Consider the following 14,641-nt stretch of genomic DNA (forward strand, 5'->3'; position numbering starts at 1 on the left):
ACAACCCTACTTAAATCAGAACTTTAATAGAGACTGGAAACTGGAATTTGAGACTTCTTGCAGGGAAAAGAATTCCACCAGAATTGTTTCCAACAATTCCTTTCATTTTAACCCAAAACAATGTACAAAAGCCAACTACTTTGACCAAAGTACAAAATAAATACTTCTTGGATTTGCTAATTAAAATAACACTTTGGCAAAACGAGTTCCCTCTTCTTATGTAGTTATTAGAGGACAGAAACTTAGTCCAGCCCAGCAGCAGCAATGCTTATAATGGCATCGCACCAGAAACCAGCCAAGCTCACAGAATTCCCAAGAAAAAGGAGATCTGTTCCCAGTAGCAGCCTGTGGCTGGGGTGATGTATATTACCCACAGTATATTCTATTTCCAGCACGTATTTCGGATTGCAACTCTCATTCTTTTTAATGGCAAGACATACTGACTTCGTATCCTCTCTTTCTGAGCTACCTTGACACCAGGGGAGAGGAAAATATGATTGAAAAATACCTCCTGAATGACATAGACAGCACAGAAACCCACACGTCTCAGTGATCCATCACATTACAGCACATTAGTTAACTGGGTTTTGCCTACAAAAGAAGTTTTTCCACTAATTTTGTTCCTTTTTTTTTTTAATGACATTACACAAATTCAAATTTCATGATGTCGAGCTTGCAACTAGTCTTAAAAGAACAACAAAACAGGGCTTAAAGGGCTCCTTATTCAATTGCTCAACACTTATGTAGCTCTGCAAGCAACAAAACCAGCTGAAGTTTTGTTTTCCAGCTCCAACAACTACACTTCCCAGCTGGATGTTGATATTTGCAGAGACATTCTCTATATACTCTCTATAACTTCTTATACATCAAAGTCCACCCAAACTTGGCCTAGTCACAGTATTTCCTACAGTAGCAATTACAACACATTCTGAGTTTTGCTTAAGCTCCCACCTTCATTTTCTTCTTTCTGTGCCATCACAGCTGGTTGGATGATAAGCGTATCCTCAGGTTCTCTGTTTCCGCAACACATACTTTAGGATAAAGATAAGGAAAATGAACAATACCTGTGGATTTGTCCGTTTTTATGCAGGTAGTCCAGCCCCTCCAGCACCTCCTTAAGGATGGTGGCTATACAGGCTTCATCCAGAACGCCGGTTTTGTGTTCTCCTTTGGCCACAATGTGCTTTATAATATCCAAAACTGAGCCTAGAGGAAAAGAGTTAAAATATATTAAACTGGAAGAATTTACTCACAGCTTGGTTTATAATCACTTCATCTACAAGTCCAAGGAATTTACTGGGAATAGTGGTGAGGATCGGAGTCAGTAGGTGAAGCCTGAGCCTCGCAGGGATGCAGCTCCTCAAGGTAGGCTGTAAAAATCCCTGTGATCGCAACCGAGAAGCTATTTGAACAAGCCAAAAATGTAAAGTGTCCCCACACAGGGCTCTTGGAAGGTTTTTAAGCAGATACCGACATTGCAGTTGTTTTAGTGCTGGAAAAGCAAGAGGGGGAAATGGAAAAAGCAGGGGCTGCCAGGACTCACGAGCTAAAGGCAACAAGCTTGATAAAATTAGACTTTTTCAGCTCTTATAAACTCAGTGCACAAATATAGCAGGAAAAATCTAATACATTAAGGGATGACACCACCCTAAAAGAAAAATTATTAAATAGAGAACAAATGAGGCTGAATTCTGACAATAACTCACTTTCACTGCGTATGAAACTAGAATAGTTCAGATCCTTCCCTGGAAACATCACGCTTAGTCTGTCCCCTGACCATGGTGCGAATTACATCATCTTGCATGACAAACCACGCTTGGTAGAGCAAACCACCTCTTTGAATTGCACCCAGGAGTCAACAGAATCATTGATTAGTAACACGCCTCTTGTGCAAGCTCCTGTTTTCATGATATACTTTGTCATGTATTCTATGTTTTTGCATCTGGACTGAAGACAGCCTTAGAATGGGATTTTTATTGCTCCGGTATGGGATGTGTAAGCCTGTTTTCCAGGCCTGTGCCATTTAGCCCCCTTCAAACGTGTTTCTATGGTTTAATGACTGAATAGTCAGCTTGCAGCATTTTTACAGCTATGGACACAAAGCAACATGAGCAGCACCGGGAAGCTCCTAAAGAATAAGAGCAGGCACGACTGAAGCACTAATTCCAGCCTTGATTATCTTTGGACAACAAGCCAGCAGGGAAAGAAAATCTCAGTACTAACTACTGAGCTAGTTAAGAAAAGCTGGAAGTTCATTCTCCCAAAACTGCAACTAAAATAAGAGAATCCAAACATTTTCTATCCGAAGAACAGTGAAAGCTGAGAAACTTACCCTCATTCATTTGGTCAATGGGGAAAGGACAAGTTCCACCTTGTAAATTCTTGAAGTAGAAAAATACCAAGGTTTTTGGTTTCTCTTTTTATCCTTAGGGTTCAGGTTGACAAAATGCTTCTCCCCCTTTAAAATTTATTTTCTTAACTCTATTTCAATTTAATCAGCCACGCAGATAGGTTTTCACTTCGCAAAGTATTTTGCTTTTGGATTCTCACATGAAAGCAAGAAGGCTGCAAGGTTCGAATCCCAACGCCATGTGGAAAGGTTTGTTTGGCACAGTTCAAACTGCACAGGAAACAATTAAACGGGTGCACAGTGTCCCTTAGCTTATGGAAAATGGTATGTGCTGAGTTAATTGCTGCCGTTAGGAGTCGCTATTCCTCATTCTGCCCAGATGCACTATCCATTTTCTCCAGCCCACTGGTGTTCATGGTGTACACCAACCCACTAACTTAATCCACACAAAACAATAAATGAAGATTAAAAAACCAAGCCATGTTTGGTTGGTAGTAAGCATAACCTCTGCACAGATGAGTGGCAGAACCAAAGGACAAGAAAAGGAGGGGAAGAAGGAAAGGCAACACGTTTATGAATGGGGGAGAAAACCTCTTTTCTCAGCAAGAGATTAGACCATTTCCCCCAAATGGCATCTCCAGCTTCTTCTTCCAAAAAATACCTTTCCTTGGTTCAGGGTGTTTGCAGAAGATATGATCTTAACACAGCAGACACTGCCAAAATAAGAGAAAATATGGAAAAAGATATAGAAATGAAGTTGCCTAGCATCCCCCAAATATTTCATGCAAGAATAAGGTTCACATTAGGTATAAGGAAAAATTTCTTCATGGAAAGGGTTATTGGGTACTGGAACAGGCTGCCCTGGGCAGTAGTGGAGTCACCATCCCTGCAAGGGTTTAAAAGATGCATCGATGAGGTTCTTAAGGACATGGTTCAGTGCTAGAGTTTGGTTATGGTTGGAGCCCATGATCTCAAGGGTCTCTTCCAACCAAAACGATTCTATGATTCTAATAGTCTGAGCAGTGTTCAGCCTTCCCTGCTGGAGCATGGAAACACACACCTTCAGTGAGTTTTGACATGGGTCTGCATTGGTTAGCCAAAGGTTTCACGCAGCCATAACTCAGGTTCTTGTGATATAAGTCAGACTTCCCGCACAGGAGCAAGATTTAGCTCTACTGAATTGTTACACGCTTGAGTAAGCTCCCCCTTCACTGAAATCTTGCCTTTGGTTTCTAAAGTCTAAGACAAGGATCCTCTGTTGTGCATGATGAGGACTCACCTGGGATTCAGCCTGTCACGTATTTACATTTTCAAAGTACGTGCTTGCACGCCTCAATCCTTCTTATTTTGGACAAGAATTTTCATGACACCTAAGAAAGAACCCACTAAAAACTCCTCCACTAATGGGCCTTTATCTGGAGAACAAACCATCGCTTGTTGTAGAAGTCCAGTGAAAATATGTGGTTCTTCACGTACTCGTTTTGTCCTCTTTCCACCCACAACTCTGTTAGCAGACTTTGTTCAACAACATTTCCCTTCTCCTGCAAAAGGGCTCAGGGAACATGAGGAGGCAGATCATATGGTGCTCAAATTCATCTGGTCAAGAAATGCTGTATTTAGCCAAGTTCGAGGTTGTGTTTAACCCAGAAAAGGGGGTGGGAGTGGACAGACAAGGGCAGGCACAGAGGCAGCTTCACTGTGAAAGGGCTGATTCTTTCCCATGCTATATCTGCTCCCAGTCCAGCCTGCCACTATTTAAGTACATTTTTAAAAATCCATTTTCACAATGACATGTTCAAAGAAGGGGAAGAATTTGCCAGTCTTCTACAGAGAAGAGAACAGCAAAAAGGCTTTCAACAAGACATTTAGTTCAGCAGAACAGCAACCCAAGAGCCACTTTCCTGTTGGAAAACATGTTAATTGGATCATCCCCATTTTGCACAGGGGAAAAAAAGTTTTGCCTCTGGCACCACAACACAATAAAGTTGTGACTTGTGAAAGGACTGGGCAGAGAAGAACCTGAGGAAGTTCAACAAGGGCAAGTGTAGGGTCCTGCACCTGAGGAGGAATAACCCCAGGGACCAGTACAGGTTAGGGGCAGACCTGCTGGAAAGCAGCTCTGCAGAGAAGGACAAGGGGGTTCTGGCCAACAACAGGCTGACCATGAGTCAAAGATGTGTCCTTGTGGCCAAGAAGGCCAATGGTACCTCGGGTGCATTAAGAAGAATGTGATCAACAGGTTGAAGGAGGTTATTCCTCCCCATCTACTCTGCCCTGGTGAGGCTGCATCTGGAGTTCTGTGTCCAGTTCTGGGCTTCCCAGTTTAAGAAGGACAAGGAATTACTGGAGGGAGTCCAGTGGAGGCTACAAAGATGATGAGGGGGGTCTGGAGCATCTTTCTTATGAGGAGACAGAGAGCTGGGGCTGTTCGGCCTGGACAAGAGAAGCTGAGAGGGGATCTCAGTGTTTATAAATATCTCAGGGTGGGTGTCAAGAGGATGGACCAGACTCTGTTCAGTGGTGCCCAATGACAGGATGAGGGGCAACAGGCACAGACTGAAACACAGGAGGTTCCATCTGAATATGAGCAGAAACTTCTTTCCTTTGAGGTGCCAGAGCCTGGCCCAGGCTGCCCAGAGAGGCTGTGGAGTCTCCTTCTCTGGAGACATTCAAACCCACCTGGACACATTCCTGTGTGATCTGCTCTGGTGACCCTGCTTGAGCAGGTGGGTTGGACTGGATGATCTCCAGAGGTCCCTTCCAACCCCAACCACTGTGATTTTTCCACCTCGCAGATCAGCAAGGTTGGCAGGTAGGTACTGACTCCCGACTCAACTGTAGCTTCATAAAGCACAGCACCATGGGATAGCAAGAACAAAGCCAAGCTGCATTTCTACACACTGCTTTGTGCTGTGTTTGAAATCTGGCATTCTGGCTCAGAGAGCCTGACTTGGAGCAGTGGGAATACCTAGACCCTCAAACAGAACCCCACAGCTGGGCATGAGGCCACTTAATCATAAGTCACAGGAATTTCACTATTGAGGGAAACACCTTCTGCTAGAAGGTGGATACTGCACTGAATTTATCAGGCTAATGCCAAAATGCCGTCATTCCCAAAGATCTCATTAAGTGTGTGACACAATTACTAGGGCAAGACCTCAGCTGCCTTAGGATGAGGACAAATTTTCTCACACTAACTGCGTTACAGTCAAACAATAGATTAGTTGGTCAGAGGATCATCCTCAGCCTAAGGGGAAAAACGATTATTTGGCACAAAGCAGCTTGTTCCCGATCCAGCAACACGTTAACTGCTAGAAATTAACTGGAAACTAATTCAGCTGAACTGGAATCAAGATCCAACCTACATAGGAGCATGTGCTTTACAAACCCATTGTTCTGTTTCAAAACAGCAGCGTGATTCCCAATACTGCCCATTTCTGACACAGCTTCCAAACTGGTTTAAGAGCAACTGGGCAAGTAAAGAGTATATCCAGACATAGTTGGATTTCTGCTTCAGAAAACGCTGTGAAATACTCTGGTTGCATTATACATGGCACTATGTTTGACCACAACAGTTCCCTCCTAATATATCTCATTAGAAATGAACAAGTAGAAGCTACAGATTCACAGAACAGGAGGGTCAGGCTTAAGTGAGAAAGAAATTAAGCTTGGCTTAGGCTCACTGGAAAGACTTTCCAAGCCTAGAAGGGGGAGCATATCAGGAAAAGACAAAACAGAGGAAAGAGCCAGAATTGAAGCCTAAACGTAAATATAAATAATGCTGTCATTATTAAGGATGTTTAAAGTCTGGTGATGAGCAACTGAACCCAAAGCCCAACAGAAGACAAAAGAAATGACATTTAGAGACTGATGTGGAAAAAATGAGGCTATAAACAAATTCCTGCCCATCAAATATACACCGAGCAGCACACAGACAGGAAACCTACAAGATACTGTGAGATCTGATAAAGCGTTTAGCATTATTTATCACTCAAGTGTCTCTGTATATTCTGACGCCAGTCGCTAACTGTATTGCATCTACTTAGTAACGCACAATCCCTCATTGCAAATTGCACAGCAATTGAAAGTCAAGTGGTTTTCTGCTCCAACTCACAAGCTCCCAAGTCTGCTCTGAAAGCTGCTAATGCAATAGCTCCTCATGACAGCACAAGTCACCAGGAACTTGGTGTACGTAGACTTATGCTCACCTGAAAAAACCCAAACTGTAACTATAGCAGGTCAAACACACAGTGAGTAACTTTTCCTGGAATTCTTATTACTCACAGGATAGAATCACAGGAACACAGAATGTCCTGAGCTGGAAGGGACCCACAAGGATCATGGAGTCCAACTCCTGTCCCTGCACAGGACACCCCACAGTTCACACCGTGTGTCTGAGGATGTTGTCCAGTCTCTTCTTGAACACTGTCAGGCTTGGGGCTGTGACACCTCCCTGGGGAGCCTGTTCAGTGTCCAGCACCCTCTGGGTGAAGAACAGCTCTGCATCAGATCTCAGATATCCCATTGCTCTACCAGGAGTGAAAAATCAGGGGCCCTTCCCATTTGATCATAGGTGGAGTGTAATTCATTAGGCCTGACTGAAGCCAGTTCCAACTTTCCAGAAGCCGGTAGTTCATTTCCACCCATGAGAACAGTATCAGAGCAATGAAGACACAAGAAACCCATGAGCAGACTGATAACCTCAATTTCTACAGGAAGAATATTCAGTTTTTGTATGCTGACACGAGGCAGACCATGGAGGGGGTTGGTCTCTTCTCCCAAGTGACAAGGGATAGGATGAGAGGAAACGGCCTGAAGTTGCACCAGGGAAGGTTTAGATTGGATATTAGGAAAAATTTCTCCACGGAAAGGGTTGTCAGGCATTGGAACAGGCTGCCCAGGGCAGTGGTGGAACCACCATCCCTGGAGGGGTTTAAAAGACATGTAGATGAGGTTCTTAGGGACAGCTTTAGGGCTAGAGTTCAGTTAATGGTTGGACCAAATGATCTGGAGGGTCTCTTCCAACCAAAATGATTCTATGATTTGCAATGGACTGTTTTGAAACCAAGTAAACGCAGACCTATCTTACACCGCACACATGTACCCTGTATAACTGTCTCTAACACCCTGTACTTCGTGCTACTCCAGTGCTTCCTTCAGCAGCAAAACAAGACTAAAGAGTTGCATGGTTCACCACCTCCCTGTTGTGCCAGTGCATCTGCTTATGAAGCCGTACTGTAAATGAGATCACCGCAGTAATCGGTAATCCAGTTTTCCAGGCAGGGTGGAGACCGAGCAGCCAGGAACTTCTTAAACCAGCTTCGCTGCTGGAGAAAAAGAACAAAAAATTTGTGTAATCGCACCCTTGGGGCAAAAAGTCCTAATTGTTCCACTGATTCACTTTCAACAGCAAATCACCGCAAACATCAAGGCTTCCTGTTCCAAATCCAGAGCGCGTTTCTTTGACCTCACCTACACCAGCAAGCACGCACACGGCATTTAGGAAGCCTGTTGCTGCTGTTCCTCCTTAGGAGAGGAAGAAAATATCCACGTGACAGTCGTCAGCCAGGCTGCTTAATGCTCCAGCACATGGGGTTGAAGTGGAGAAGTGTATGAAAAGCTGAGCAGAAAGGAAAGCTTGTTTAGAACAAGATTACAGATAAACACAGGAGTATTACGGCTGGAATTTTACATGCCCCCAGAGGCAAAAGGAATGTACAGCAGAGCCAGTTGCTGTGGGAACCACATCTCGCCTGTAATACTAAAACTTAAGTGACAGGACAAAGATAGAGGATAAGTTAGAGGCAAAGAAAACTCCTTTAAATTTGTCTGGCAAGCAGAACAAGAAAATTTAATACTCTAAAAAAAAAGGCAGGTAATCGTAACTGCATTGATTTGCCATTTAGAGGTCTGGCATAAAAAGGCTGGAAAACAGCACGAGGGATCACAACACAATTTTGGAAGAATCAAGATCTGTCCCAAACCCGACAGACACTGATGCTGAACGTGCTGCATCTTTGAGAAGGGGGAGGTGCCAGGATTCACTGCTGCTGCTTTTAGGACATCCCAGCAGAAGACAGTGGTTGCCACCAGAGCCAAGAATTAAATCTGCATCCTGTCAGGCTCTGACAAACGGAGGAAGAAGACATGAAAAGAAGGAAGAGCTGCTTGGATTCAGTACTTCTGGGGCTGAGGAATACAGCAGAAGAGCAAAGTAAAGAAAAAGTTACACAAAACAAAGGAAAAGACGTCTAAGTGGTTTGCTGGAGTTTCTGGTTTTTAAGTTTCTTCTTAACCCTGGTTAAACCACCTCAGCACAGAGGGAGAGTTAAGGAAGCTTCCACTTCTCACCTCCTGCCCTCCTCTAAAGCACTTGCACAGATGTGTAAGAAATATGACAAGATTACAGCAGTAAACAAGATCATACAATAAAGGGAGAAAATCTAAAGTCAAACTATTTTTTTTTCATACTTATTATAGCTCGGAGTGGCAAGATATCTCCACGCCGCATTCGGCAATCACATACAGTCCCTACCATCTCCTGCTTCTGGCTAATCTCACCCTTAATTGTTGGAAATCAAGTTGTGGCTCTACAAATAAAATCAAAAGCCCTCCAGATGGACTCAAAATAGCTCAGTTCTCTCCCAACAAAATAATTCATCATAAACACAAGGATTTCTAAGAACCTGTGGCTTACGCTCTGATCATCAGTCACTGCTGGAGTCAGGAGATCAGGGTTGAACACGGCAAAAGTAGAACAAGATATCCTGTCTCTCTAAGGGTTGTCGGCTCTCCGTTTTGGTCTGTTTTGATGAGCACTTCATCAGATAATCAAGGTAAGAGGTTGTTTAGATAATCTTAAAAAGTTTTGGAAAATAAAAGGTTTAAGTATTTCAATACAGTAATCTCCTTAACAGATTTTAATAGGAGCCTTCAAGAAGGCAGAAGATCCAAGACACCTATCTGGAAATGTTTCAATATTTAAATGATTTGCACAATCTAAAAGTATTTGATGTCTCATCTGCTGTAGGATAAGACAGTAAAAACTGTTGTGCGACACAGCAAGTCACCACAGATGGCTGTTTCATATGAGCAACTGTTTTGAAGCTCGCCACAGCATCGGGTCACCAGTGAAATGAGAGCCCTTCTTAAGACCGGCAAGAATTTTGAAGAGCAAACAGGTCACAAAAAAAGCACAAGAACAAAAGGACAGCTGCTCCTCTTCCTACTAAAAACCCCCAGGAGATAGAGAGCAGCACTGGGCTTCAGATGGCTTTAAAAAGGCACGAGTAAAATTCACAACCTGGGAACGCCAGCAAGGCAAAAGCAGGTCAGCAGTTGTCTAGAAATAGCCATAGGAGTTTAGTTTGGAGTAACATCGGATCAAAAGGCCAGGATGCCAAGTTGACATTGCTAAGCTTAGATACCTACAAAACAGTTTCATCACTGCAGGAAAAGGTCTGAAATTCCTACTGAAGGACACAGAAACGGCAGATATTTCACAAACCCGACTCGGGTGCAAATCCCCAGAGCTGAAAGAGGGTGTCAGAGTAACCGGACACAGCAGCACCTCTTGTCCCCACCAGCTGGGTGTCATCACAGCCACATTTCTGCCATCAGCAGCAACTACGCTCGACAGCTGCTTCAGTGTCAGCTCTGCCTGTTCAAACCACGTCAGCAGGAGCTTCAACCAGATGACTCTGTTCTGATGGAGATTCACAGTTTTACCTGTTAGCCCCAACAGCTCACCAGTATGTTACCTCCTCACTGCTGACGACTTCAGTATCTTCCACCACCACAATATTTGTGATGTGGAGACAAATAGTTCAGTTTGAGTGACAATTAAGATAATTAAGTCACCAGTGAGTGCATCAGCCAGGTGCTCAGAGGAGCAAGGCACTGTTATCAGACACTACCACTCCATGGATTTAGAGTATTCTCCCTTAGAGACATGTCTAAAATACATACATACATGACTAGGTCAAGCTTTCAACAACAGAACTGCAACCAGAAAATAAATTAAATTGCCCTTACAACAGCTATGGTTTGCATTACAGACTGGTGTGTCTTGCAGGCTGTTTATCCAAGTAATAAGGTCAGCGTAAGCAGGCTGAAATTAAAACTAGTTTCAGCCTGAAAACACATGCGCTGACACTGATGGAAGAGAAGCACTAAAACTTTTACCCAGAAGAAACCCTCAAGTACAAAAGCCACAATCAAGATACAGAACAGACATCAAAACAGATTTGATATGTGCTTACTGGGATGTACAACCCTCACTCAACACTCCCTGAATAGCCAGATGAAACAAAATTTGCCTGCACCCTGTTATGGTTTTTTTCCTCCTTTCTGGTTTATGAAAACAGCTCAAAGGTTTTCCCTGTTAAGAAACTCAGATCGTTATTTTTCCCACTGGACAACAGCCGGCTATAAAACTCACCAATTTATAACTGATAAGAAATGAGCTGAAAGGAACAAGCTGCAGTTTTTAAAGTGTCTCTTGTTATATAAATCACTCGGCCTAAAAACAACCGGAAATAATCTCATTAAAAATGAATGAAAAAGCTCTTCAGTCAGAAGGTTCCAATACACAAGTTCCTTCACCCGCCCTCAAGACCATCCTGTAGAATTTGCCTATGAGATTTAAAATGAGATTTCCGAAGTACAGCTGTGCAAAAAGTCTGAAGTGAAAACAACTGAAACTCACCTCTCAAGGTACCTTCCTACATAAAACGTAGTGACGGGACATGCTAAAATAGATGGAAAGTTTGAGAAATTCCCCCAGATCTCAAATGTTTCGTTTTAAGTGAGAAAATTTAACATGGGCTCATGGAAATGTTATGGGGAAGGATTACACTGATACTAGTCTGTCTTTTATTGTATGACTCTCATCTTCAGCATATGCAACGGAGTAAGAAGCAGCGAGATTTCCTAGCAATATTACTGAAAATACCCCACTTGATGCCAGAGCTGCACAAGGGTCAATTATCAGTCTGTATAACACAGAAGCCCATTCAAAGTGAATATTCAATGACAAACAGGCCATCATTCACACCACCAAGAGGCTGCTTCTGAAGCAATGATGATTTTTACAGAGATTTTCCAGTTCAGCCTTTACCTTTGTGGTACCTTGACAAAGTTGGTCCATAACGAGTCTGATATTTTTCCGGCTTTACATAAAAACCTTATAGAAATGAGGACAAACAAGCAACATTTGGAGGTTCAAGGATGAGCCTCATTCTTGGTTCTTACAGAAAGCTGCTATGAAAATACCAGCTAATGCTGTGCATTTTTGCTAAGAGCTCATGTTCTCTCCTAATAAAGGCCAAGGATGTTTGTGCTGCTGCTCCTGCACCCCTGAGATGCCATTTCCCCGTGTTGTGGAAACCTCCCCATAGATACACTTCTTGTACACACAGCAAAACTACTCGTGTTAAGCTGGTAGGGGATTCTTTTCTAAGCACAAAGAGCAATTGTGTCTTTAATGACCTGTTACATGCCCTTCCAAGAAAAGAGAGGGTATTGCTTAATGACACATGAGGCATTAAAAATGCTTTAAGACAGACTCGAGTTGGCATGAAATTTGACTGTCCCCAAGAGAACTGCTAAAAATCTCTAAAGAAGATCTTTCGAGACACATGGTTTATGGTCATTGTCGAGCTCTTGTGGAAAAAGCCAACAGGTTTAGCCAGATTTTTCCACATCATCATCTGGCATTTTACAGCCCCCAGTATTAAGCCAAGAACAGAGGAGCCAAGAAGGTTTTTATTAAAAAAAAAGCAAGAAAACAGGGTAGGGTTGGTTTTTGTTTTCAGCTTTCAATTCATTTTCACTGGGGTGCCAGGAAAATCAAATCAGACAGGCCTGAGATTTAGCAACAGTCCTCTGTGTTATCATCCAGAACTTGATTCCACTTCTTGGCTCAACTGTAACTTAAACAGAGATCCTGGAAAATCTTATGATATCAAATTAAGCATTACCGATAAGAAGTTTTCAAACTCTCTCTCAAAAAAGGGCTGTTTCTCCAGTGTCTCAGAGATAAATCCAGAAAGGAGAAAGTTTCCCTGGCTTTGTGTTAACTAGGCAGTAATTTGAAATTGTCCCAAGTATTCCCAGTTACTTTGTCAAGCAGAACAAGGGGGGAAGTAATCCAAGCTCTGAGGACTGACACTGCACAAATCAAGCTGTGCCCACCTGATGTTCTCCTCCCGTTTTAAGGCCATATACTGACATTTTAAGAGCAGCTCTGCCCTAAATAGAGGTGATTTAAAGTTCCTCATAAGGGCAGCCAACATGCGAATCAGTTAAAATATCCATAGACTGGCTGGTTACCAAGAGGCCATCAGCCCCACAGAGGCCTCTAAACTGCAAGTGAAGAAAGGCTCAAGGACCCAGATTTGCAATTCTCACAATCGAGCAAGTGGAAGTGGTTGGGCTCAGCCCAGTTGTTTGCACATTACTCTAGTTCAAAAGCTTCTCCCAGGCTTACAGAGCAAGATGAAGAAACTTGTGTTAACGAGAATCAAGAAATACCACTTCAGATCAATCATTGGAGAACACAGATTTGTTTCCTAGAAGTTTAGGATGGTTTCAACTACTACACCTACACTTAAGTTTCTGTTCATGTCTGAAGTCATATGCTCCAGTTTCCAAATACTCAAGTGAGTCATTCAGCAAACACACACACACAAATCACTCTCTGAAATTCTGTCAAATATAATATAGGGACGGGAAAAGAAAAGCCAGCACAGCCATGTAGTTTGGTGCTACTACTGGTGTACACCACAAGAGAAGCTATTTCTGAGCTGAATGTGTTGAAGTTTAATACTATTATTCAAATGTCTCAACTCACAAGTAGGAAAACAAGGAAAACAAGGGAAAGGGTATTACAGAAAGAAAACTTTATGTGGCCTTTTACAGTAAAGAAATTGGACCACTCACCTCCACTAAGTAACTTCATCACCAGCCAAAGCTCATCTTTCACCACAAACGATGTGTAGTAAGATACAATGTTGGGGTGATGGCATTGACTCATGGCTTGAATTTCTTTCTGTAGAGAAAAATAAAGCATTAGCAGTTGGACCCAGTGATTATTATTCCTTGGGCACATAAGTTTTCTTCCTCAAATCAAAATGTTCAAAGAGGGTACAAAGAAAACATAGAAAACCCAGAAATACTCAGTTCACATCATACTAGGACCCACAGGTATTTTAGGGTGTTCTTCCCATCTATCTAGAAGAAAAAAGTTGACCAAAAACAAGCCCTTGGCAAGGGCAACAAAGTGCAGGTAATTTGGTTACAACCATGCAGCTACAACAGAATATCCCCAAAAATTCACATCCATTTGTTACCTAAGAAGTTCATGCTGACTCCTCCTTTCAATGAGACATTACACAACAAATGCTTAATCAGCTGAAGACTATAATTTGGGTGAGAACAGGAAATATTTGCCACTGGGAAAATAAAAGGCCTCTTATCACTAGTGTTTCTTCCCAGCAGGAACACAGATGGCTCAGCTGGATCAGGTTGAAGGCACAAAGGGCAGTTATGGCTGTAATCACACTGGAAGACGAGGCAAACCAGTTTGAGATTAGAAAGCAGTTGGCTACTACAGATGGGTACAATATGAAACATGCTCAGATACTAAATTGTTTGAGCTTGGACTGTGCTTATTCTTAGATTTCATTATGGCTTAAGTGCTGATGCTTTCCAGGTTATGGGCAGAACACCTCAGAAAACATTGATTTTTCATTATGCAGTCACAAATCACTAGTTTGGACAGAAAGCCTCACAGTTTCTTAGTTGTCCATAGACTAAGGGTGAGGCCGCATCTCAAGTTTTGTGCACAGTTCTGGACTCCTCAGTTTAAGAAGGACAAGGAATTACTGGAGAGAGTCCAGCAGTGGGCAACAAAGGTGAGGGGTCTAGAACATCTTTCTGATGAGGAGAGACAGAGCTGGGGCTGTTCAGCCTGGAGAAGAGAAGCTGAGAGGGGATCTCATCAATGTTTACAAATATCTCCAGGGTGGGTGTCAAGAGGATGGACCAGACTCTGTTCAGTGGTGCCCAACGACAGGATGAGGGGCAACGGGCACAGACTGAAACACAGGAGGTTCCATCTGAATATGAGGAGAAACTTCTTTCCTTTGAGGTGCCAGAGCCTGGACCAGGCTGCCCAGAGAGGCTGTGGAGTCTCCTTCTCTGGAGACATTCAAACCCGCCTGGACACCTTCCTGTGTGATCTGCTCTGGTGACCCTGCTTGAGCAGGTGGGTTGGACTGGATGATCTCC

The 14,641-nt window shown here is 43.0% G+C and overlaps 1 protein-coding gene across 2 annotated transcripts in view; it reads right to left on the reverse strand.

Annotated features, from left to right (window-relative positions):
- The window catches only part of OXSR1 (oxidative stress responsive kinase 1), a 101,488-nt gene that overhangs the window by 55,710 nt on the left and 31,137 nt on the right, over positions 1–14,641 (reverse strand). For both annotated transcript variants that reach the window (XM_082046060.1, XM_082046061.1), the window contains exons 3-4: positions 13,292–13,400; positions 1,065–1,206 (exon numbers count right to left, since the gene is read on the reverse strand). In XM_082046060.1, the coding sequence (XP_081902186.1) occupies positions 1,065–1,206; positions 13,292–13,400 (251 nt within the window). The remainder of the gene's footprint in view (positions 1–1,064; positions 1,207–13,291; positions 13,401–14,641) is intronic.

The sequence above is a fragment of the Streptopelia decaocto genome (genome assembly GCF_964273445.1).
Source record: "Streptopelia decaocto genome assembly, chromosome: 2".
Taxonomy (NCBI): Eukaryota; Metazoa; Chordata; class Aves; order Columbiformes; family Columbidae; genus Streptopelia; species Streptopelia decaocto.